The sequence below is a fragment of the Haematobia irritans genome, chromosome 4, assembly GCF_050003625.1.
Source record: "Haematobia irritans isolate KBUSLIRL chromosome 4, ASM5000362v1, whole genome shotgun sequence".
Classification (NCBI taxonomy): domain Eukaryota; kingdom Metazoa; phylum Arthropoda; class Insecta; order Diptera; family Muscidae; genus Haematobia; species Haematobia irritans.
Window position 1 is genome coordinate 124,239,092 of NC_134400.1, and position 27,870 is coordinate 124,266,961.

General features: G+C 35.5%; 1 protein-coding gene across 1 annotated transcript; it reads right to left on the minus strand.

The window, feature by feature from the left end:
- Positions 1-55: 55 nt before the first annotated feature.
- On the minus strand, positions 56-25,851 carry LOC142235760 (uncharacterized). Its single transcript, XM_075307018.1, has 7 exons — positions 25,638-25,851; positions 20,375-20,659; positions 20,037-20,181; positions 17,105-17,311; positions 16,676-16,999; positions 16,341-16,562; positions 56-764 (listed from the first exon to the last, which is right to left on the minus strand). The coding sequence occupies exons 1-7, from the start codon at positions 25,849-25,851 to the stop codon at positions 56-58; spliced, it is 2,106 nt and encodes a 701-aa protein (XP_075163133.1).
- Between the last annotated feature and the right edge of the window lie 2,019 nt (positions 25,852-27,870).

A 27,870-nucleotide genomic window follows, 5' to 3' on the forward strand; every position in this document is an offset into this window, starting at 1 on the left:
TATTGCGTTTTAGTGACTATCCCTTATGACCCTTGCTTAGGCTCTTTTTGAAAGTCTAGACATTTTCTAAGGTACCCTGGGATTGCGGAGCCGCTGCTTTGTCATGACACTCCTCTTCAATTTGTAAGACTGTATCATCGGGTGATTTGGCTTCGTCGTCCTCTTCAGCTTCTCCCGTTGCTGACGAATTGGTTTGCTCTAGAATCCTTTCGGGTATTGAAAGTGAACTCTGTTTACGCTCAGCCAAAGCTGTTTCACTATCTGCTTTCAGCAGTGTTGAACGCCTCTCATTGATAACCTTTTCCGAATCGAAAAAATCGTTATTATGATGATCCGATCTAATGTAAAATATGGAATCATCATGTTCGACCGGTTTCACAGGTCGAGGCCTATCATGAGTACGTGAGGAGAGACTACGCTGAAGATTCTTTAGACGTTCCTGATGTAGTGGCGGTTTACTTAATTCCAAAAGAGCAGCATTTCCCATTAGGGGTAAAGAATCTGGTCTAGGCTTTTTAAGAATTCCAGGCCGGCTGGGTGATTTCATGCTAATATCATTAGCATGAGGTGTTGGAGGTGGAGGATCGACTGGATTAATGGTCGTAGGTGATGTGGTGAGGGATGAAATGGATTCGGGTTTTTTAACCTGCAGGCAGTCATCGAAATGTTCTATGCCCTCTTCGGGTAAACATGGTTCCAAACTGGATTGACCAGACAGTTGACGTATGGGGGCAGGTGGTTCGGAACATACGGATAGTTGACTTCTGTAGAAAATAGAACAAAAATACAAAATATGGAACTTTTTAGTACCAGAGACTTTATACAGAGTTAGTTGGGAAATTGATCTAATTTATCATTCAATATATCAAATTAACAATAAATTCTGACAAAATATCGGATATGTTGTTCAGAGATAAGTAAAGACAAATGTAATGCTGATGACATAGTTTAGTATTTCAGCCTTGTAAATTTCTCCATAAGTGGTGTCAAAAAAAGTCAAAAAAAATTCAACAGTCACGAAAAAGAGATGCATGACTTTCCCGACCATGTACACTCTCATAAAAAATCGCTTCTGTAGTTTTCAGGATTGATAAAAAAAGTATTGTTTGCTTTGTTCAAACATATTATGTTTCTCTTTAGGAATAGAATGGTAGAAAAAAAACTTTTAGTGAAACTTTCTTTGTGTGTATATATTTTTAAGGTGCCAATTGGTTACATCCATTTCTTTACTTGCAGCATACTCTCTCTGTCTATCTTTCTAAACACATATATGTTTATAGGAAATTTCTAAATTAATAGATGTTTCCATGCACACATATTATATTTAAAAGAATGTTATGTCCTAAACATAATATGTTCTAACATATTAACGTATATATCATGCTAGTTTATGAACATTATGTACTTGCACTTAAAAATAATGTGCTAAAAATGTGAGTTCCACTCAAACTAAAAATTTGTAAATACAATAAGTATATATGGCCGAAATTTCGGCCAGACCTAACCATGAAATTTGTACCAAGTTTTATTAAGGGTTTACATCAAAGTACTTATGTTGTGGCCAACATTGCCGCATAACTCAAGGTATCTTAAAACTTTTGAACAATATGGCCAAAAGTTCGACCGATTCTTATGACTCTCAACCATGGATTGCGTATAAATGAGTACTGAAAACTGTGATCCCCAGCTGATCCCCATTTCCGATAACAAGGTATCTTAGAACTCCTTATAATGTTTTCTAAAGTGTAATTTAGTCCATATACAGTCCATGTTAGATAAAAAGGCAGATGACATACCTACAATCAGCCACTTTACTTCTTAATCGATTTATATAGAGGAGAGGAATAAAAAGATTTCAAACTGGATCGGATTATATTTGTTTCTCCACACCGAAATAATTCTCTTCGTTAATTTTACGAAGAATTCTTCATTAACTATTCTTCGTGAATTCTTCATTACGAAGAATATTTTACGAATATACGAAACGTCTACGAAATATTCTACATTAACTTTTCTTCGTAAAAATTTCGTACGAAACTTTCTTCAAATTTCATGACTTTTGTGAAGAAGTTTTTACGAATATTTTACGAAACATTCTGTATTAAAATTTATAGATAAAAAGTACGAAATATTTTCTTTGAAATAACGAAGAAGTTTCATTGAAGTTGCAAACTTTCCGTATGCGACATAAAATTGTCTTTGATAATGTGCTTGAGTGCATTCCTTTATTCAATTTTTTAATGCATGTCTATGCTACTACTCATTTGAGTGACAGCATGCCATGAATAAAAAAAGTAAAGCAACCAAAGTAAAAGCTATTCAAAAACTTAAGACGAAAAGTAGTGATGGCATTTTTCAAACTGTTACTACAACAAAATGTACGTTGGACTATAAATTTTTATACCCTAAACCACATAGTGGTCAGGGTATAATAAGTTTTATCTGCCAAAAAATGTGCCTACCAGAAATATTGATTTTAGACCCCATAAAATATATACCGTTCGACTCAGAATCACCTCCTGAGTCGATCTAGCGCTTGGTGTCCGTCCGTCTGTCCATGTATTTGTTGTTCACAGGATTCCGGTCGCAATTATTAACTGATTTTGATGAAATTTGGTGTAGGTAGTTTTTTGGGCACTAGGACGAACGATATTGAATTTGGAAGAAATCGGATCAAATTTAGATATAGCTCCCATATATATGTATCGCCCGATTTTCCCAAATGTGACCACAAAACCCTTATTTATCAACCGATCTTACTCAAAGTTGGCTAAATGTAATCCTCTACAGCAATAAATATATGTGCAAAAAATCATCGAAATCGGTTCAGATTTAGCTATAGCTCCCATATATATGCACCGCCCGATTTTTCTACATTTGACCATAGAACCCTTATTTATCAAGCGATCTTACTCAAAGTTGGCTAAATGTAATCTTCTATAGCACTAACTATATGTGCAAAAAATCATCGAAATTGGTTCAGATTTAGATATAGCTCGCATATATATGTATAGCCCGATTTTCCAAAATTGGCCATAGAACCTTTATTTACTAACCTATATTACTCAAACTTGGCTAGATCCAGTCCTCTATAGTACTAACTATATGTGCAACATTTCATCGAAATCGGTTCAAATGTAGTATAGCTCCCATATATGTATCGTCCGATTTTGAAAAATTCGCCCCTAACAACTTTATGTTTGACCATACAGGCCTCATTTCTTAACTGATTTTACTCAAATTTTGTACAAGGTAACCTTTTGTGGAAATAATAAAACCCGCAAAATATTATGCAAATTGGTTCATATTTAGATATAGCTTCCATATGTATGCATCGCTCGATTTTCCCAAATTTAGCCATAATACTTTTATTTGTTAACCAATGTTACTCAAATTTCAAATTTTGATGTACTAGCCGATCGTATTTATACGAACTTGTAGCTCTTACATAAGAATATTGCTCGATTTTTACAAATTTGGATTTATTACCCACACTAATTGAACGATTTTCTCTTTTTTTTAATAATGGGCTCAATATTAGTGGCATACTAACTCCGTAGGTGCAATATCAACTACAGCCAGTGTTGCTAGAAGTAGAGGAAATTCCCTATATGTAGGGTTTTTCTAATATTTAGCGTCTTGTAGGGACATTTTCACTCAACACGTTTTGTAATAATTTTAAATTTTGGTGGCTCTAGAGGAGGAAATTAGAAGCCGGCAAGGCTTGATCTTTAAGAGTGTGTGCTTACAACAGTTACCACTCGTGCCAACAAAATCTAACAAAATTTGAAGATTACCACAAATCTACCAAACAAATATTTCGATAGAAATTTTTGTCAAAACTTTATTCCTGTAGAAAATTTTGTCAACATTTTATTTGTCAAAATTGCATTTCTATAGAATTTTTTTTCAAAATATTATATCTATAAAAATTTTTCTCAAAATTTTATTTCTATGAAATTTTTTCTCAAAAATTTATTTCTATAGAATTTATTGTCAATTTTTTTATAGAAAATTTTTCCAAAATTTTATTTTTATAGAGATTTAAAAAAAAAAAATACAATTTTGGGTAGAATTCTACCAACTGTGGCAACCGTGGTGGTAATACAAATTTATATTCTAAGTTATATACGTTGCATATTCATGTTTTAATATAATAAAGTACTTAGAATCATTTTTGTTTTGTAAAATTTGTTTCAATTTAACTAAAAATATTGTTGGGAAAATTGTTTGGGAATGAATGGGAAAGTAGGGAACTTTTTTTGTCCTTGTAGGGTAAACCGAATATTTTCCCAGGCAACACTGACTATGAGCTATAGTCAGATTGATACAAAGCACCCATAAACATGTACCCCTTAATTTTTTTTAAATATGCAACTGCGGTTTATCTCCCAGACCTATATCAATGTTACCCCACAAATGCTTATGTTTACTAATTCAGAAAGGGTGGTTGAGGGTATGATATAGTCGGCCCCGCCCGACTTTCTAATTTACTTACTTGTTTTTTATAAAAGTTCGAACATTTTTCACAAAAAGTACGAAAATTTAAAGAGTACGAAATTGTTTCATTAAAAGTACGTAACAATTTCATAAAAAGTATGAAAAATTTTCGTAAATAGTACGAAGCAAATTCATAAAAAGAACGAAATTCTTTTATAAATAGTATGCAACTTTTTCATAAAAAGTAAGAAGTTGTTTCTTAAAAACTACGAAAAATTTCTAAGAACTTTTCTTCGTAAAAAGAACGAAATATTTCATACTTTTAAAGGTTGTAAAACAATGACAAATTTCATACTTTTCACGAAAATTTTTATTCTTTTTACGAAGAATATTCTTTCGGTGCATGAAGTTACAAGTCAAATCTTGGGTATCGGTTTAAATCGGGCTATATACAATTAGGAACCGATATGAACAAAATTTTTTAGGGTTAGAAGGCATAAACTAACATCATCCATTAAATTTCAACCGATCCTTGTGCATTTTGTTCCTCCGAGAGGATTAGTTTATATGGGACTATATAATTAAAGACCGTTATGGAGAATTTGATGCATGAATGCATATATTAACATCGCGTACCAAATTTCAATCAATCCGGAAATCAACTCCGGGGATGGGTTTTCATGGTTTACAACTTTTGCAAAGTTGTTTTATGCCATATACTCACATCACGTACCAAATTTCAATAGTCTCGAATGAAATTTGCTCCTCCAAGAGACTGCAGAACTCAAATCTGGGGAGCTGTTTAAATGGGGACGATTGCTAAAAGTCATCCGATTTGGTCCATTTGCTAACCTCGTTCGGAAGTTAGCGTGATGGATGGACAGACATCACTGCTACTCCCCAGCAAACAAAGCGTTGCCAAAAAGGTAGTGAAAATGTTCTTTTTGGATCCGGAAGTGGTGCAAAATTGTCGCAGAAGCGATGAATATAACATTGGCTTTTGATAGAACGGATGTCTACCAATTTAACAGCTGTTGCACTGAATTTGAATCACTTCTTATATACTTCTCAAGGAGGAGTTCTATCAAGGAGGAGTTCTATCATCTCTTCTTTGGAATGTTGCTATAAAAGATCATCTGGTTTCCCTAGAAAAAGAAAGGATACAAGTGGTGGCATACGCAGATGATGTGGCGCTAGCAGTCAGGGGAAAATTCCCATCAACAGTTGGAGATATTATACAGAGAGCTCTCCGGATGACTGAGAAATATGCGAAAGATAATGGTCTTGGGGTAAATCCTGCAAAGACAGAACTAGTCATGTACTGCAAAGATCGCAAACTCCCACGGTTAGGCCCATTTCCTTAGGGGGTATTGAAATTCCCTTTAGTGAGTGTGCAAAATACCTTGGCGTTATTTTGGACAGGAAGCTGAACTTTAAGCTTAATATCGAAGATAGGGCGAGGAAAGCAACCGTAGCTTTATACTCGTGCAAAAAGGCAATAGGGAAAAAGTGGGGACTAAAACCAAAAATTGTGCATTGGCTATACACGGCAGTGGTTAGACCTATAATGCTATATGGTGTTGTAGTCTGGTGGCCGGCACTTCACCAGCCAACAAGTTTAGACAAAGTTCAGCGTATGGCGTGCTTGTGTATCTCAGGTGCATTCAGCAAGACACACGGATGAGAAAGACTGTTTTTCATATGTTTGGCTATAAACATTATATGTTTGGAACACAAATTTTTAAACACAATATTTTTGAGTGCAAGCATATAATGTTCATAAACTAGCATAACATGTTTGGGACATATATGTTAATATGTTAGAACATATTATGTTTGGGACATAAAATGTTTGTAAATATAATATGCTTGGATGCAAACATATATTAATTTAGAAATAGCCTATAAACATATATGTGTTTAGTAGCTTGGAGCGCTATTTAACAGGGAGCGATATTGAATTAAGTTGGTGGTTGTTGCTTGTTATTACAAAATTAACATTTTATTTTTCCTTGGGCAATTGATCAGCTACTTCTTTGATCCTTACAAACTGTGCGGTCCGCTGTTCGAATCCCCGTCCGGCAAAAGGTAAAATTAAAATAAAAAAAATCATATAATTGAATATATATAATACAATGTTTGTATTACAGAAAAAGGTGCTAAGAACTAAAAAATCTCGTGGAAGTGAGAAAGATGTGGGGGAATATACAATTAGGCAGAAACAAAATTTTGAGCATTCAGGTCGAAAACCTATGTTGTTAGCACCTATTTTACCTGTTTATTTTCATAATTCATTATGATTGTAAATATATAAATAAATAAATAAAATTTTGAGCACAATATTGTTTGGGAGAATTTTTTTAAGCATATATTTTTGGGTGCAAAATGCTTCCAAACATATTATATGTTCACATAATAACATATTGTTTTTTGGAAGACAACATTATTGAATTTGGATGCAAAAATACAAAATGTGTGGAACTTAGACTACCCAAACATATATTGTTTAGACCAATATGCTTTCAAACATATTATATATTGGAAGAGATCAAACATATAAATGTTTGGGCAATACCCAAAAATGTATATGCTTGAAGCAAAATATGTTTGGGAGTATATGTTACAGAAGCGATTTTTTGTGAGCGTGCAGGAACAAATTCCCTTAATGTCATACTGCATCTATTGCCTTCAGACATTTTGGCCAAACAGTCAGCTGCAACAACGGCTGTGCGGTTGCGCGAGCTATCGCTGTGGTCGGAAAAAAGTTACGGTCACAGTTCGGTCCTCAAAATAATGCCAGATGTGCCTAACGTAGTGGATTACACTTTGGCGAGACCACTTTTCGACAAAACGTTTGAGACTCTAATTCCCAACAGTGAGGAGTGGTGTACACTAGATAGGGTCGCGAAAAAAAGTTCATGCAGTCACCCCCCAGTTTTGTAGCATATTTGAAGACAATTTCAGAACACTAAAAGTTTTTTTTTTCGTGCACCCTACGACCCCCCGAAATGCAATTTACTGTACTGTGTCGTCATTTGAAGTCCGATCGAAAAGAAACGCATATCGTTGTTCATGGTTGATCAGTGGCTATATTTCGTGCATTGGTCATTTTTGACTCCGACGTCAAATTTGATTTTTAATTTTTTTATTTCGCTTCGTATACCCCTATGATGCCCATTTCTTATAACCATTATAAAGATCTTATCAAAATATGAAACTTTTGCTTTGGAAGTATTTAATTATATTCATAAACAAAAAAGTTACAGAGATTTTAAAAAGTCAATAGGTCACCCTACACCATCAAATAGCTTTTGCTGTGTTGTCATGATATCCGATCGAAACCACATGCACATCGTTATTCACATCTACGAAATTAATTTGAAAGGTATTTAATATACACAAACTGTTTATCTGTAAATTTCTAACCGTATCATTGTATACATACTCGTTGTGTGCACTACGGCATTTTCTGCGTTATGCAAAGTTCTTGTGTTTTTGCTTGAACAACTTGAGAGCCTACTGTTTTAAAATCTAACAATCAATCTAACAATAAAAGTAAGTGGTAACGGAATTGTGGAAAATTACGAAGATCGTTATGCTGCTTACACATTGGTTAAATTTCTGCCTTTCAACATCTGACTACGCCGTATTTTTTTTTGCGTTTTCTTGTCATCTTCACAATGGTGAGCAATGTTGTCACATGAGTAAATACTTTAAACAAGAAAATATTAGATTAGATTTGTATTTGATTTGAGTACATTTCATGTTTATTAATTGTACAATTTTATTATGCGGCTAACAACTTTTTAGAATTAATTTATAACAAATCCTGTCTAGAATCAAGTTTACTATGTTGTTGGCGACTTTTAATTTTGGATATTATATAACCCAATCGTTTATCGTCTGTAACATGACTAGTAGATTCATTTTTAACCTGCTTTCTTTAAATATAAAAGGAATTCAATAACTTGATGATTTGTTGGTAATTTAGTTTTGTCGATAACCCGAGCTTCGAATTTCATTTTGTTTTCACTTTTTTCAAATACTATTAACAGCCTTCTCTCACAAAAATATGGACAGACTTAAGAAATCATGTAGCGAAAGTGTTTGTTAGATTTTTTGCTAGAACAATTTGAGAGCCTACTGTTCTCAAATTGTTCTAGCAAAAACACATGCACTTTGCATAACGCTGAAAATGCCATAGTGCACACAACGAGTATGTATACAATGATACGGTTAGAAATTTACAGATAAACAGTTTGTGTATATTAAATACCTTTCAAATTAATTTCGTAGATGTGAATAACGATGTGCATGTGGTTTCGATCGGATATCATGACAACACAGCAAAAGCTATTTGATGGTGTAGGGTGACCTATTGACTTTTTAAAATCTCTGTAACTTTTTTGTTTATGAATATAATTAAATACTTCCAAAGCAAAAGTTTCATATTTTGATAAGATCTTTATAATGGTTATAAGAAATGGGCATCATAGGGGTATACGAAGCGAAATAAAAAAATTAAAAATCAAATTTGACGTCGGAGTCAAAAATGACCAATGCACGAAATATAGCCCCTGATCAACCATGAACAACGATATGCGTTTCTTTTCGATCGGACTTCAAATGACGACACAGCACAGTAAATTGTATTTCGGGGGGTCGTAGGGTGCACGGAAAAACAAAAGTTTTCGTGTTCTGAAATTGTCTTCAAATATGGTACAAAACTGGGGGGTGACTGCATCAACTTTTTTTTTTTGCCTTAGGCCGTGACCCTACCTAGTGTACACGGACCCCGGGGAATAAAAGATATATAGATTTCTACACTGATGGCTCCAAATTGGATGGCCAAGTGGGTTTCGGAGTATATTCTAAAGTTCTAGCGAAAAGATTACCTGATAACTGTAGTGTTTTTCAGGCTGAAATATTAGCAATAAGAGAAGTGGTGAATTGGCTGAAAAGTAATGCTCCAAGCAATATTGGCATTAATATATACTCAGACAGTCAACCTGCAATAAAATCCTTGGACTCTGTGTTCCTCAACTCGAAAACGGCCATCGAATGCCGCAAATCTCTCAATGAGATGGCTGAGCAGCACAATATTCACCTAATATGGGTACCTGGCCATAGGAACATACGGGGGAACTGCGAAGCAGATGAGCTAGCAAGGCTAGGAACTACCTTACATATTCCAGGGGAACTAGAATCTGTTGGTATGCCTCTGGCTACCTGCAATCTCTTACTACGTGAGAAGGCTGTCATGATGGCAAATGTTCGATGGGAGAATTGCAAGGGTTGTAACGACACCAAGCAAATATGGCCCCATTTAAACTTAAACCGTACACTAGATATGCTAGTGTTCTCGAGACGCCAGATATCACTACTGATATCTGCTATAACGGGCCGCTGCCTGATAGGCGATTTTGCAAAAAATATTGGTGCGAAGTATAATGACTATTGTATGAGCTGTCATGATGCGGAGGAAAAGGAATCAATAAAACACCTCTTGAGTGTCCTGCATTTTGTGTAAGGCGTAAGCAAATTTTAGAGGCATATAGCTTCAGATTACTGGCGGACCTGGAAAACGTTAACTTAAGCAGTCTGCTAATGTTTTTGGAACAATCTGGTTGGTTCAACAGAAGAAAATAATCGAGAAGGTTCAACGGTTATAACTAGAAGTGCCCATATGTAATAGGTACTTTTAGTTAATGTGGTATCACAATGGACTGAATAGTCTAAGTGAGCCTGAATCTTAATCGGGCTGCCACTTTAACCTAACCTAATCTATATACTTCTTTTTATACCCTCCACCATAGGATAGGGGGTATATTAACTTTGTCATTCCCCATTAAGACCCCATAAAGTATATATATTCTGGGTCGTGGTGAAATTCTGAGTCGATCTAAGCATGTCCGTCCGTCCGTCTGTTGAAATCACGCTAACTTCCGAACGAAACAAGCTATCGACGTGAAACTTGGCACTTGGTAGTTTTTATTTATGTAGGTCGGATGGTATTGAAAATGGGCCATATCGAACCACTTTTACGTATAGCCCCCATATAAACCGACGATCAGATTTGGCTTGCGGAGCCTCTTGGAGGAGCAAAATTCATCCGATCCAGTTGAAATTTGGTACATGGTGTTGATATATGGTCTCTAACAACCATGCAAAAATTGGTCCATACTAGTTTACTGTTTTTTGAGTGTAGAACATGCTTGTAGTACTTAATGACTGTTTAGATGCTTATTGTCACCAGGTTTTTGATCGGCCAGAAAACTCTTTTCACAAAGACAAAACGCATGGTTTTAACCATTAAAAGATTTCGTTAAACATGACCAAATATGTTTTGTTTTTAGGCCCAGAAATATTACCATCATTATTGAGAGGAGATTTATGTTCAACAGAAGCTGATATTATACTCCTTAAAGCAGGCTAACATCTGCGTGTACCCCGCAGAAAAGAAATATTTCAATAGTATAATGTTACTTTTTCACGGGGAATATGCATTAGCGTAGCTAGACAAGTTTCCTAGGGGGAGCTATAGCCCCCCTAGCTAAAGCTTTATAGACTGAACTTATAGGTTCAACTAATGTTTTATTTCATAAAATTGAATAAAAAAATAGACATCAAAATAACTCGACAATCAATTTATAATAAAGCAACTAAAAGTACCCTACGAAAAATCGGTGCAAATTGCCACTGACGGACCTATCACAGAACTGGTACCTTTGCTCCAGTTTGTTGCAATTTTCACATTTAGTGAAATAAAATTATCAGAATAACCTTTTGTTCGACATATTTCAAAAGTTTTTTTTTCATTTCGGGTTCGATTAGGACCCAAATTGTCCGAGACTGGTTCCTGAGGACCTGTTTATGGGTTGCTCCTGCTAAATTGTCCCAGGTCGTGTCCTTTGGGATGAGTCCAAGACGCGTCCTAAAATGTAAGTTTACTCCGTCAATGACAAACGTTTTGATCGGAACTGGGACTGGTCCATACACACCAGGGACTAGTCCTGTACCAGTTCTGTGGTTGATCCATTTCCCGTAGGGTAGTTCCACACTTTTCCCAGCAAAAAATTAGGAGTTGTACTAAAGGCACAATTTTAAAAGCACTTCCAAGTATGTCTTCACAAAGAAGATAACTATTTTAACTACACAGGGAGTTTTTCTACTTAATTTTTTTATATTTTAATGCGTAATTTTTTGTTTTCTTTTTTCAAATAGTTTAAAAAAAGAGTAAAAATAAATAAAATGGTACACATTATTCAAATTTTGCCACAAAAATGCAAAATCCATTATAGAAAAATCGATAATATTTGAAAAAAAAAAAAAATAATTGAAACGGTGGACATTCGTTCTATGACAAGTTTATAAATATTACATTCATCGCTTCTCCGCCAATTTTGTACCACTTCCAGACCAACAAAGAACATTTTCACTTCTTTTTTGGCGACGCTTTTTTTGCAGCATTACTAAGATATTAATTTATGAAAGAATAGTTTTAATATCAATTACTATTTTTTATTCAACTAAATCATAAGTTCAACCACAGCTTTATTTCATAAATATCAGACTTCTACCACAACCCATGTAATTCGATTGTGCATGAAAGTCTTTAGTGGAACTTTGTGCGTTGTACGAGTATATACTTGTTTAATTCTTATAAAAATGTAAAATCGTAAATAGGTTTTCAAATTCTGGGGGGGGGCTAAAATTTTTCTGGGGGGGGGTCTAAGCCCCCTCCCCAGAGGCCTTCCTACGCTTATGGGAATATGTAATTTTTTTGTCCCAACCATGTTATTTTGTCGAAAATTATATATCTGTCAAACATTTTTTATTTGGTGGGAAAACAATATTTTTGATAATATTGAAACATGTTTGGGGCGATCAGAGAGAAGTTCACCAATGTGGTATCACAATGGACTGAATAGTCGAAATGAGCCTGATACATCGGGCTGCCACCTAACCTAACCTAACCTACCTTATTGCGAGAGTCACCGATATCTCTGAAGAGGACATTCTTGATGACTCGATCGAAGCGGCTGATGTGACGGTTGTTGAAAATCTCGATGGTCCTACGGATCCTCCAGATAAATCTTCATCATTGTAAGGCTGCATGTGCTGCCTTAAAAGTTCTCCTGATGAAAGGGGACATAGATATAGTTCTTATTCAAGAACCATATGTTTACAAAAACAAAATATGTGAATTAAGTACTCCGGGGTTCAAACTATTGCAGTATACTGGTAATGATGTAAATCGAGCCTGTATAATTGCTAAAAACGAGCTCAATTTGTTTCTGCTTCCCTCAATGTGCAATACAGACACTGTCGTTGCAAGTTTAGAAATAGCCAAATGCAAATATTGGGTATCTTCGGTCTACATGGGACATGACAGGGAGATGCCTCCATATGCCGTTAAGACCTTAGTGGAGGAGTCACTGAAAACAAAGGCGAAACTCATTATGGGATGCGATGCGAATGCACATCATAGTATATGGGGAAGTAGTGATACTAATGCAAGGGGAGAGTCGCTAATAGAGTTTATTTTGCGTACTAATCTGGTAGTTTGCAACAAGGGAGATGTCCCAACCTTTGTCACTAAAAACAGGCAAGAGGTTTTGGACATCACCTTGGCCTCGCAAGAACTAAATGAAATGATATCTGAGTGGCAGGTTTTAAGTGAACACAGCTTCTCAGATCATCGCTACATCAGTTTCAAATTTGATGTTCATATCACCAAGATCATATTTCCGCCAAATGTTAGGAAAGCTGACTGGAATAGGTATAGGGAATCGTTCAATATGATGATACCGGAAATAACAGAGACAAATATGAGAAATGTGCAAGATATCGAACACGCAGTGGAGCGGATTACTAAGGCCTTCAACATCTCACTGAAAGCTGCATGCCCTAGAGGAAAGCCAAGGGGGAAACATCGACCACCATGGTGGTCTACGGAATTAAGTAATATGAGGAAATCCTGCAGGAAGCTCTTTAACAAGGCAAAGTCCACCAGAGCCCCTGAGGACTGGGACGCTTACAAGAAGAATCTGAGAGGATACAAGCGAGAACTGAGAAAGGCTCAGCATAACTCTTGGAATGCTTACTGCAGCAGTATTGAGAATACGTCCGAGGCTTCCAGACTACGGAAGGTTCTAGCATCCACCAACTCCGCTCCAGGTTTCATTAAAACATCGGAGGGCAATTGGACAACGTCCAGTAAGGAGACGCTGGAGGTACTATTGGACACACATTTTCCTGGAAATCAGACGGTTGAACCATGTACTGGCGGTGCCACAGTTGCTCAGCGGTCGTTTCCTGTCGAGGAAATTGTATCGGAAACTAGAATAAGATGGGCGCTAAATAGCTTTGGACCATTCAAATCCCCTGGACCTGATGGAATTACTCCGGCGGAGTTACAAGCTGTAACTGACAAAATTATCCCCTGGTTGTCGGTGATATATAAAGGATGTATCAACTTATCATATATCCCAGGAAAGTGGAGGGAAACAAAAGTCGTTTTCATACCTAAAGCGGGAAAAGCCTCTCACTCGAGGGCGAAGGATTTCCGACCAATCAGCTTATCCTCATTCCTACTTAAGACTCTGGAGAGGATGATAGATATTTATCTTAGAACTAGCATCGATTCAAGTTTGTTCTCGAAACGACAGCATGCATACTCGAAGGGCAGGTCTACTGAGACCGCACTACATGAACTAGTCAGCTTTATTGAAAGCTCACTATCTGTCAAAGAATACACAATCGTGGCGTTTCTAGACATCGAAGGGGCGTTCAATAATGTCCATCCGAGCTCGATATTAAATGGACTGACAACTCTGAATGTTGATCCATGTATACTCAGGCTGTTAGACGAACTGCTAATGAAGAGACGTATTTCAGCCACACTAGGACAAGCAAACATACAAAGGTATGTGAACAGAGGCACTCCCCAAGGAGGAGTCCTATCACCTCTTCTTTGGAATGTTGCTATAAATAGCCTTCTGGTTACTCTAGAAAAAGAAAGGATAAAAGTGGTGGCATACGCAGATGATGTGGCTCTGGCAGTCAGGGGAAAATTCCCATCCACAATCAGAGATATTATTCAGAGGGCCCTCCGGATGACTGAGAAATGGGCGAAAGACAATGGTCTTGGGGTAAATCCTGCAAAGACAGAATTAGTCATGTACTGCAACGATCGCAAAACTCCCACGGTTAGGCCTATTTCCTTAGGGGGTATTGAAATTCCCTTTGGTGAATGTGCAAAATACCTTGGCGTTATTTTGGACAGGAAGCTGAACTTTAAGCTTAATATTGAAGAAAGGGCGAGAAAGGCAACTGTAGCTTTGTACTCGTGCAAAAAGGCAATAGGAAAAAAGTGGGGACTGAAACCAAAAATTGTGCATTGGCTATACACGGCAGTGGTTAGACCTATAATGCTATATGGTGTTGTAGTCTGGTGGCCGGCACTTCAGAAACCGACTTGTTTAGATAAAGTTCAGCGTATGGCGTGTTTGTGTATTTCAGGCGCATTCAGCAAGACAGGAACAAATTCCCTTAATGTCGTGCTGCATCTATTGCCTTTAGACATTTTGGCCAAACAGTCAGCTGCAACAACGGCTGTGCGGTTGCGCGAACTATCGCTGTGGTCGGAAAAAGGTTACGGTCACAGTTCTGTCCTCAAAACAATGCCAGATGTGCCTAACGTAGTGGATTACACTTTGGCGAGTCCACTTTCCGACAAAAAGTTTGAGACTCTAATCCCCAACAGTGAGGCGTGGTGCACACAGACCCCGGGGAATAAAGAATATATAGATTTCTACACTGATGGCTCCAAATTGGATGGACAAGTGGGGTTCGGAGTATATTCTAATGATCTGGAACTTCGAATAGCGAAAAGATTACCTAATCACTGTAGTGTTTTTCAGGCTGAAATATTAGCAATAAGAGAGGTGGCGAATTGGCTGAGAAGTAATGTTCCAAAAAATGTGGGCATTAATATATACTCAGACAGTCAACCTGCAATAAAATCCTTGGACTCTGTGTTCCTCAACTCGAAAACGGCCATCGACTGCCGCAAATCTCTCAATGAGATGGCTGAGCAGTACAATATTCACCTAATATGGGTGCCTGGCCATAGGAACATACCGGGGAACTGCGAAGCGGATGAGTTGGCAAGGCTAGGGACTACCTTACATATTCCAGGGGAACTAGAATTTGTTGGTATGCCCCTAGCTACCTGCAAGCTCATGCTGCGTGAGAAGGCTGTTATGATGGCAAATGTTCGATGGGAGAATTGCAAGGGTTGTAACGACACCAAGCAAATATGGCCCCATTTCAACTTAAACCGCACACTAGATATGCTAATGTTCTCGAGACGTCAGATATCACTCCTGATATCTGCTATAACGGGTCGCTGCCTGATAGGCGATTTTGCAAAAACTATTGGCGCGAAGTATAATGACTATTGTATGAGCTGTCATGATGCGGAGGAAAAAGAATCAATTAAACACCTCTTGTGTGAGTGTCCTGCATTTTGTGTAAAGCGCAAGCAACTTTTAGGAGCATATAGCTTCAGATTACTGGCGGATCTGGAAAACGTTAACTTAAGCAGTCTGCTACTGTTTTTGGAACAATCTGGTTGGTTCAACAAAGAAAAATAATCAAGAAGGTTCAGCGGTTAAAACTAGAAGTGCCCATATGTAATAGGTACTTTTAGTTAATGTGGTATCACAATGGACTGAATAGTCTAAGTGAGCCTGAATCTTAATCGGGCTGCCACTTTAACCTAACCTAACCTAACCTACCTTGGAGCGATCATATTCCTTCTTTGGGTGTAATAATTCAGCGAAAAAAGTTCAAATATTCCCATTTAAGAGTTGTAAATTTTTAAGCTGACTTACCTAAACTCCCTTTCAACCGATGGCGTGGTTGATGGTCCTGAGCTGTAACGTTTCGGGGAGCGAAGAATAGATTTTGGTATTACTTCGGGACTATGTAAATCTACTTGTATACGTCTAGAATCTATACTAGAAGCTCGACTCACTATTGATGTTCGACTTGCTATTGAAGCACAACGGACCGTCCAGCGGCCACTATAAGATGAATCCGACATGGTAGAACATCTGCAATGGAATGAAAATCAAAAAAGAAAACACAACAATCAAATGAAGGAAGCCAACGAAACACACAAAACAGTTGCCTTAAGAAAATAGAATCAATTGTGCCCAGTGTTTACCTTCGATTACCGAGTGGACTGCTTGATACAGAGGGTTTATCCTCCTCATGCTCTATGGGTTTCTGGCGTGCTAGCACATGTCTTTTTGCCGTATCTGAACGTTTTGTTCGCTCCGCTACCCGTTCACGTTGCTTGTCATTTGCTAGGCGGCAAGTTTCATCAAAGGAAGCGGCATGATGCCATTGCAACTTGCTGTGGGGCGGCTGCAGTAGAGCACACTGGATCGAGGATGTGCTCTCGCGAGTGGCTCTTTGAATTAAACTATTACTAATACGTGTTCCACGATTTTTTATTTGACGCCCACTGTTGAGGGTCGTCGTGGTTGATGTGATATTGATGGCAGAGGTGGCGGAAGTTTTGGTGGGAGTTGTGGTATTGGAGTAATTGGTTGCAGGGCGTTGACAATGGTGATTATGGTGATTATTATGATGGTTATGATGATGGTGGTGGTGATGGTGGCGATGCGTTCGATGCCGTTTATTTTCCAGCCACAGCAGGGGTTTGTGATTCGGCGAAAGTAAATGTGATATATTAGTGGAATAGGCGATGGGTGGTGAGACATGATGAGTGGAGAGATTTGGCACAGAACCAGTGTAGGTGAGACGTCTCATTTTTGGTGAAAAGCGAGCAGATGCACTAATTGGTATCGCAATTGATTTTTGTATAATTTTGCAACAAAACATGTTCGATTAGATAGTTGGAAGTGAGATGAAGGAGTATTGATTTCGATTGTATTTTTTTGATTTGATTGTTTTGTAGTAGTAATTGTTGATCGAATTGATTTTGATTGGTAGGTAGCGTTTCATAAAGACACGATTTGATATTCAAAATATATGTATATATTTACAGAATATTTCCTTTTCGTTTATTAATCCTCGTTTATAGATAGCTCGAAGAAACTTTTAATATTAGTTTTATGCTGATAATTTATGCAAGAAACCCTCAAATTAGAATAAATATCAAATTACATGTTTTGGTAGATTTAGCAAAATATTCCTCTTCGACTAAGAGGTACTTTTTAGAAATAAAATTTTCGCCAAATATTCTATAGATACAAAATTTTGACAAATTTTCTATTGATACAAAATGTTGACAAATTTTCTATAGTATACAATTTTGAAAAAATTTTCTATAGAAAACAATGTTGACAAAAGTTTCTATAGAAATAAAATTTTGACAAAAAATTCTATGAAAATAAAATTTTTACAAAATTTTCTATGGAAACATAATTTTTAAAAAATTTTCTATAGAAATAAAATATTTCTATATAAATAAAAAATATTTCTATAGAAATGAAATTTTGACAAATTCTCTATAGAAATACAATTCTGACAAAATTTTCTATAGGAATAAAATTTTGATAAAATTTTCTATAGAAATAAAATTTTGACACCATTTTCTATAGAAATAAAATTTTGACAAAATTTTCTACTGAAATAAAATTTTATTTGTTGTTTTGATCTCAGCTTAAAAACCATTGCGTTGACTAAAATACAAGAGTAGCTTAACCAGCAGAGGAAAATAATGTTTGTAAAATTTATTTGGGCAACGCCCTATAGACTGCAAGATGGTTGGATGGACGCACGTTTCGAAATTACCACATTCCTCATCAGCATCCTCTACTTGCAGCAAAACTATCAACCAATTATCTGAATAAATTCAGATAGTTCACAAAACCCAAAGTGAACCACACTCGAACCTTCCGGAAAAAGGTTTATGATAGTTGGCCTGTGCCTAAATAAATCTTTGTACAAACACCTCTCTTTTCCTTTGCCACTGTCAAATCATCAATTTGAGTGCAGTTGGCTGAGTTTATTTTGATCGTGCCTCCTCTTACTTCATTCGTTTTTGCTTTTTATTGTTGGTTTGTACTTCAACCATATTTGTTGTTTTGATCTCAGTTTTAAAACCATTGCGTTGACTAAACCACAAGGGTAGCTTTTTTGGAAAAGAGTACAATTTTGGAAAAGAGTACAATTTTGGAAAAGAGTACAAATTTTCTATAGAAATAAAATTTTGATAAAATTTCTATAGAAATAAAATTTTGCCAAAATTTCTATAGAAATGGGATTTTGATAAAATTTTCTATAAAAATACAATTTTGGCAAAATTTTCTATAGAAATTAAATGTTGAAGAAATTTTCTATAGAAAAAAGTTGACAAAACTTTATATAAAAAAAATATTGACAAAACTTTCTATACAAATAAAATTTTGACAAAATTTTCTATAGAAAAAAATTATGACAAAATTTTCTATAGAATTAAAATTTTGACAAAATGTTATATAGTAATAAACTTTTGAAAAAATTTTCTACAACAATAAAATTTTGACCAATTTTTCTATAGAAATAAAATTTGGACAAAATTTTCTATAGAAATAAAATGTGTACCAAATTTTCTATAGAAAAAAATTGAGAAAACTTTCTATAAAAAAAAATTATAAAATTTTCTACAGAAATAATATTTTGACCAAATTTTCTATAGAAATAAAATGTTAACAACATTTTTTGTTTGGTAGTTTTGGTAAAATATTGTTCAAATTATTTTTGGCTCGAGTGGCAACCGTGATGAACACAAAAGACATTAGTATGAAGGAAGCAACAGAGGTGACAGTCGTGAGACTTAAAAGTTTAGATACACTAGGATCCACACATAAGTAAGACGAATATGGGGCGTATCGTCCCCCCATATAAACCGATTTCCCGATTTGAGTTCTTGAGTATCTAGGCACCGCAATTTGTACCCGATTTGCCTGAAATTCAATATTTAGAGGTATTTTCGGTCAGTAAATAGGTGTATCGAATATGATATGGATCTGCCAATGTTTTGGTATAGCTCCTATGTGTTAAGTCTCCCGATTTCCATGTTGGTACATATATTTGCTTGACAGAGTATCTGTCATCCAACCAATCAGAAATTCTACATATTTTCTAGTAGCCTGACGAAGAGTTTTGAAAGGATTATTTGATTCATGGTTGTAGGTATTAAGGATTCGCTCCGGCTGAATTGAAGTCCGTATTTACTTTTTTTATCTATTGTTATCAAGCCCACATTGCATACAAAGCATCTTGGGTTCAATCCCAGTTTCGACGGAACACCAAAAAGGGTTGGATTATGCTTTTCCAAAATGCTAAGACATTGCGAAAGTGGACTGATTGGTTTAGTTGCAGCAAATAGGCTGTACATTTAGAGAAATATATTGGCGATGTTTTTTTACAACAAGTAAAATTCCGCGTCGAGCTATCATATAATGAGTTTAATTTTAACGATATGTGGAAATAATTTTTTAAAACTAAAATTAATGCAACAAAAATATAACGAGAATGTGTTATAAAGCCAATTGTTGTTGTTCTCTACATACCTGAGAGTTTTCGAAAATTTTACAAGTTCAGCCGTCAGTGCTTCACGATCAAATGGCGCTGGAGTTGTTTGTGGCTGTTCGGTGGCTGGTGAAGATCGAAAAACACCAAATTGTTGATCCCACCGAGTGGTCTGATATTGTATACCTAATGGGGAAAAAATCAAAACGATTCTCGTAGTTTGCAATGATAAATTGTAAAGTACTACAACAACAACAACGACACAGTTTTACAATAAAAATTCTACGATTTACATACTGCAACAGGTTGTAGAACATCTACTCATTTTTAACATTTATCTGCTAGCATCCTAAGATTTGAGAAGTTTACATTGTCTTACCTATGGCTCGTCTCTGGGATGCTGAACTGCTTTGATTGCTACGTACTGTGATTTTACTGCCATTAGCACCAGCTCTAAACCGAGCTGGTACCACTTTGGCTGCAGAATCGCGTGCCTCAAATGTCATCACACATGAGGCCACCACAATAAAACCACCAAAGCCCATTACAATAGGTCCCACATAAGAGAAGTTATTAAGGTGAAAACCTTTGAGGTCATTTTTTACACGCGCAGTTGCATTTCCTCGCAATTCCGATCCTATGGACAAGTAATCCGCATAGTAACCTGTACGAGGGAATAGAAAGTCATGAAAAATACCATTAAATATTTTTTTCTTAGAAAGTCTTAAAACTCGTGAAAGACTTTTCAATCAAAAAAGTTTACTATGATTCCAAGCTTTCAAACTACATAAAAAAGTAAACTGTTTTATGGGGAAATTGAACTAAATTGTACTCCATTTTTTTAAGAAACCCTCAATGCTTTGGGTTTCTTAAAAAAATAATGACCTACTCTACTTTCTCAGCAAAAACTAGGTTTGTTAATATATCCTATAAATATAGAAATGATGAAGATGGTTCATATTTATTTCCGTTTTCTTTTTGTCGAAATTTTTGCTTCGAAATATTGAACTGCTTGAAGCTTGCAAGCTGGTATGACAAACATGTTACAAATTAAATTATTACTGTGTTTAAATTATTACTGATACAGAAGAGCCTATATCATTATTTTTTATTTTTTTATATTTGTTGTTTTGATCTCAGCTTTAAAACCATTGTGTAGACTAAACTACAAGAGTAGCTTAACCAACGGTTACCTGAGAAAATAAGTGGTTATTTTCCAAGACTTTGTTTATCTACAAATAAGTGATTACATATTTGGTGAACATATGCCTTAAATGCACTACTTATTTCGTGGCCGAGGGGAGACACCGTGGTGCAATGGTTAGCATGCCCGTCTTGCGTACGCAAGGTCGCGGGTTCGATACCTGCTTCGACCGAACACCAAAAAGTTTTTCAGCGGTGGATTATCCCACCTCAGTAATAAAGGTAACATTTCTGTGTGTTTCAAAGCTTTTCTACGTGGTTTAACTGCAATATGGAACGCTGTTCGGACTCGGCTATAAAAAGGAGGTCCCTTGTCATTGAGCTTAACATGGAATCGGGCAGCACTCAGTGATAGGAGAGAAGTTCACCACCGTGCTGACTGTCACATAACCTAACTTAACCTATTTCGTGGCCGAAGGTATGCTTGGGGTGAAGTACTTTCCTCTTAGGACATGCGTATGTAAATGTCATATGAAGCGATTCCAATTTATAGCATTTTCACTTCAAATGACACTTTTTTTCAAATTAAATGAAACCTTTTTCAAATCACATGAAACCTTTTTCAAATCAAATGAAACCTTTTCCAAATCAAGTGAAACCTTTTTCAAACCAAATGAAACCTTTTTCAAATCAAATGAAACTTTTTCCATTTCAAATGAAACTTTTTTCAAGTCAAATGAATCTCTACGAGGGCAGTTCGGAAACTTTTTACCCTAGCACAAAAAGCGCGGTATAAACAGAAAAAATTTAAGTTTTTTGGAAACTTCCATCTCTGTTATGGCAACTCCTTCATATAGAAACAGGTGTTCAAAAAAGTCGCATCCGCAATTTTTTACAATGGAAAAATTAGAAATGCGTGCTGTAATTTAATATTTACATAAAAAAGGTTTATCGGGACAAGAAATTCATAATGATATGATGAATGTGTTAGGTGAAAGTGCTCCTTCATATGCAACAGTAAAAAATTGGGTTGCTGAATTTAAACGTGGTCGTACAAGCATTGAAGATGAACCACGTAGCGGACGTCTAAAAACAGCCAAAGTGCATGATATGGTGTTAAATGATCAAAGAATAAAAGTGCGTGAAATTGCTATTACCATGGGCATCTCAAATGATCGAGTCCACTTAATTTTGCATGAAGAACTACAGGTGAAACAGTTTTCTTCAAAAACGCATAAGAATGAAAATTTCTCAAGCTTGTTTGGATCGTTTTAAGCGAAATAAAATTGATTTTAAGCGTCGTTTCATAACTGTTGATGAGGCATGGATCCAGCACTATCCAGCACACTCCAGAGATAAAAGAACAATCCAAACAATAGACTGAAGCTGAAGGAAGAGCCCCAAAGAAGGCAAAAACAATTCAATTGGCTGGTAAGGTTCTGGCAACGGTTTTTTGGGACTTCTAAGGTATTTTATTGATTGACTATCTGCAAAAGGGTAAAACAATAAATTCAAAGTACTATTGCAACCTTTTGGATCAATTAAATGTACAAATTCGAGAAAAACGTCCTGACTTACAACACAAAAAATCATTTTTCATCAAGACAACTTACCTGCGTACAAGAGTGTTTTAATAATGGCTAAAATCAACGAATCAAAGTACGAGTTGCATGACCACCCACCTTATTCTCCTGATTTAGCTCCCTGTGACTTTTACTTGTTAAAAAAATTCCTTGCTGGCAAGCGTGTTACCTCAAATAAAGATGCAATTACAGTTGTAAACCACTATTTTGAAGACCTTGAGGAAAACTATTTTAATCAAGGGATAGAATTGCTAGAAAAACGTTGGACGAAGTGTATTGAAGTTTCAGGAGATTATATTGAAAAATAAAAATATTTTTGAAAAACTAACTATTCTCTTTCATTGATATGCTAAGAAGTTTCCGAACCGCCCTCGTAAAACCAAAGGAATTTTTTTAATGAATGAATTTATAATTAGCCCGCAATATTATTTTCAAAGGAATTGTTATATCGCTAAAAGCAACAATACACTTTTTGAAGAATTATTTCATTGAAGAATTATGTGTTACTTTCTTATTTGTACACTCAACTAATACTAAAATTATTGACTATCCAAGTCTTAATTTACGATTGCACGCCCTCTTAAATATAAGCTCGTTTTTAATTGAATGTAGGTATGGTAATTAAATTAAAGTCACTATTACTAACCGATATCTAATATTCTCATGGTAAATTTCATCCAATCGAAAATCCATAATGAGTTATAGTAACTATTGTAACATAATTTTTCATACAAAATTTAAAAAATAAAACAAAAAATTCTTTGAAGTCAGTTGTAAACCAAGGGTTTGGTGGCATTATAAGTCAAAATATTTTTTTTTTTGTGTACGGAACCTATATCTAAATCCGAACTTATTTTTGGAAAGTTTTCATATCCCAGCAAAAAATCCGGAAGTTCTTCCTAAGTCATTATCCGTAATGTACATCAAAAATGTTTTTCTAGAGGTGGACCTAATTTTCACATTACGATACATAAAAATTCTTTGTTTTACTATGTTTTCGCAATAAACTAAAATTTTCTGAATTTTACCAGATATAAAACACAGTAAGGACAAAAAAATAATGGAAATTTCCAAAAAATATTTTAAAAATGTACTGATCCATTTCTCGGCAGACGTGGAATTTGCGATCAAATAGTTGTCAGTGTTATCTAAGACTCCTTTACGTAAAGATACAATTAGAAGACGTTAATATTTTTTTATGATTTTCCTTATTTGTTTTTTTTTTTTTTAATGAAATCTAAAATACTGAAATATCAAAGAACATTATCATTGCGATTTTTACTACGTTTTTTTTTTTGCTGGTCTTCTTTGTTCAGTCTTAAAGTATAAATTGTTTAGCCATGTCATTTGTTTCCTTCATGTACACAGTACTTACACCCCAACCATCTATATATGAATTCGAATAAAAATCTGTCTCAAAATTTCATTAAAAATTCAAAAGATTCATTTGATTTGAAAAAAGTTTCATTTGAAATGAAAAAGATTTTATTTGATTTGAAAAACGATTCATTTCATTTGTAAAAGGTTTCATTTGATTTGAAAAAGGATTCATTTGGTTCGAAAAAGGTTTCATTTGAAATGTAAAAGGTTTCATTTGAAGTGAAAATGCTATATATGTTGTTATTTCTTTTTGATTAGGATTACCTACTAGATTACCGGGTAATGACAGTTTTAGCTGAGTTTTGTCCACAATTTACGAAATTACATTCTCTCATAGAAGAAACACTAAACTCGAAGTAAAGAAAAAAAAATCATTGACGCGAAATCATTTTACTACTGGGAATCATTTTCTTCTGCTTTAGTTCGCATTGAACTTATATCTACGGTCATTGAACTTTATACCCACGTTTAATTCATAATAGTTTTGAGACATTCTTGGAATGAGGAAAAAATCATTGGGCTACAGAAATAAACAAATAAATAAAAAAAATTAATAAATTTGAGTTAAGATAAACTACAGACCTTTTTATATCCTCCACCATAGGATGGTCCGCCCGTCTGTTGAAGTCCGAATGAAACAAGCTATCGAGTTGAAACTTGTCGTAATTAGTTGTTATATGTAGGTCGGATGGTATTGCCAGTAAACCAACCCCCAAATTTGGCTTGCGGAGCCTCTTACAGAAGCAAATTTCATCCGATCCGTTTGAAATTTGGTACGTGGTGTAAATATAGGGTCTCAACCATGCAAAAATTAGTCCATATCTGTCCATAATCATATATAGCGCCCATATAAACCGATCCCCAGATTTTGATTTTGGAGCCTTTTGGACGAGCAAATTCTATCCGATTCAGTTGAAATTTGGTATATTGTACTAGTATATGACCGCTAACAACCATGCCAAACTAGGTCCATATCGGTCTATAGTTATATATACCCCTCAGAGGGGCTACGTATAATTATGGACCGATGTGGACCAATTCCTGCATGGTTGTTAGAGACCATATACTAACACCACGTACCAAATTTCAACCGGATCGTTTGGAAGTTAGCGTGGTTTCAACAGACGGACGGACGGACTGACGGACATGCTTAGATCGACTCAGAATTTCACCACGACCCAGAATATACATATACTTTATGGGGTCTTAGAGCAATATTTCGATGTGTTACAAACGGAATGACAAAGTTAATATACCCCCCAACACGAAGGCTTAAAAATCGCTCAACATTTCTTCAGTTATATAAATCTATCTTGAGAAAAAGCGTTTCATCCATAGGATTTCGTAACAATATTTTCCATAAAAGTCGTTATGAAATCCTACAAGCTGAAGTTGTGTGTATGTGTACAAAAAGAAACCAAGTGGCCATCATCATGTACGACGTTAGTTTTTATGCAAATGAAGTGGGACACCTTATGCTCTACACTACACCACCCCCATCACCTGTAGTTTGCTGTAGACATTCCAAATACTTACCTAATGTTGCCATTCCCGCACCAAGCAGCAGCAATGTCACACCCAAAATCAGGGCACGACAAGCATGCCACAGGCACTTCGATGACATTTTGCCACGAACCACCTGCACATTCCATGTCGCGCCTGATGCTGGATGTGCACGACGCAAATTGCCCAAAGAATGTTTGCGTCGTTTGCTGGCCGCACTACTTCCGGCTGTACGCCGGGAAGGCATTACATCGGTTTTTTGCCTATGTCCGTGAGTAACCCTCCTTCGGTTAGCCTTTACTCTTGGGTCCTATGTACTTAGCGATGATGGTATTGGTTTAACTACCAGTGTTGGTTAATCCTGTGGAGAAAAACAAAATAAATTAGCATAATTTTTCAATTTTCTTTATACCTATGCCACAATTGAGCAATAAATGACTTTCAGTTAGCTGATGGTAATAAGTTCGTTATTTTTTTACTACAAATCCAGAGATTAAAGTCAAAAGAAATTGAAATCAATTTATAATGGTCATAAGAGTGCAATTGAAATATATCTAATTAATGATAAGGCACAAAAGCTTCAGATTGTGCATGCTGAGGTCTTTCATCATCTACAGGTACAACATAACTAACAAGTAACATATATACAGCAGGGCCGAATCTTAAATACCCACCACCATGAAACAAATATAATAGTTTCCTGTGAAATTTTCAGGGGGGTTTGATGACAGATATTTTCCCAAGCAGATCAGTTCAACCTGTACGCTTACCGAAGATAAATATAAAGATTTTACCTATGAAGACTAGATCAGATTCTGGATTTATAAGAATCATTTTTGTTTGAGTTTTAGAGGAGTCATAAACATCTCTTGTAAGTGTGCAAGAAAATGATGAAATAACACCTTGATTTGAAATCTAAAATCTGTAGATTTTTACCCAAAATTTTACATTTTCATGATCACTGCACTTTCTGTACCCTCAAGATTTGAAATCGGTCTATATGGAGGCCGTACCAAACGGACCGATAAAAACTAAATCATATACATTTTTTGTGGGTCTAAAATGCCAGAAAACTACAATTTCTAGAAAATCGGGAGATCGGTCTAAAGGGGCTATAGGGGGATACACACAATATTCAGCACATCTAATTGTAGTTCTAGAATCTAGACCCCAAATCGGAGTGGCGCTTTATAAGGAGGCTATGTCAAAAACTGTACCGATACACAATATATTCGGCACACCTCTTTATGATCCTAAAATACCTCTAGATATCCAATTTCAGACAAATTGGATAAAAACTACGGATTCTAGAAAGCCGAGAAGTAGTATCGGCAGATCGGTCTATATGGGGGCTATATCAAAACATGGTCCGATAATCACCATTTTCGGCACGCCTCTTTATGGTCCTAGAATACATCTAGATTTCCACTTTCAGGCACATTGGATAAAAACTACGGTTTCTACACCCTCAAAAAAATCGCTTCTTTAACATATGTTCCAAACATATTTTGCAGGAAGCACATATATTATTGGATACTGCCGAAACATTTATATGTTTGTTTTATGTGAACATATTATATGTTTGGAAGCATTTTGAGCCCAAAAATATTATATACTTGGAAGAATTTTTCCCAAAGACGATTGTGCTCATTCCCTAACATACTCGTAATTTGTACGAAATATTTTAGTTCTTGGCACCTTTTTCTGTAATACAAATAATGTTGAAGAAATTATTCACTAATGTTATGTTTGCACGAGCCCATGCAAACATAACATTATTTAACAGAAACAAACATTTCTTTGCCACGTGGAGCAGTGGTTAGCATGTCTGCCTTGCATGCAAAGGGTCGTGGGTTCAATCTCTGCTTCGACCGAACACTTTTTTTAATTTACACATTTATATTTATACTATATTAAATTTTTATAATGAAACTTCGAAATGTGGGTTATTAAAGATTTATAGTCAGTAACAGTGCTTGATATAAACGAAATTGACTGATTTTTGATAAAATATTATTTTGTTATTGCAAAAATAACAATTTTGTAACAAAAAACTGTTTTTGGTACAAAACTTTAAAATTTGGAAGGAATTCAAAAACTAACAAAAGAAGAACGTGGAGTCGAGTTTAAACATACATAAATAATTTTATAATATAAACATAAATTTATTTAGGCGTGAACAGTTTTTTACTAGCATTTAACACCATCGCTCTAAAATGCCTTTTATTTTTCTTTAATAATTCATTTTAAAGAAAATAAACTTTTT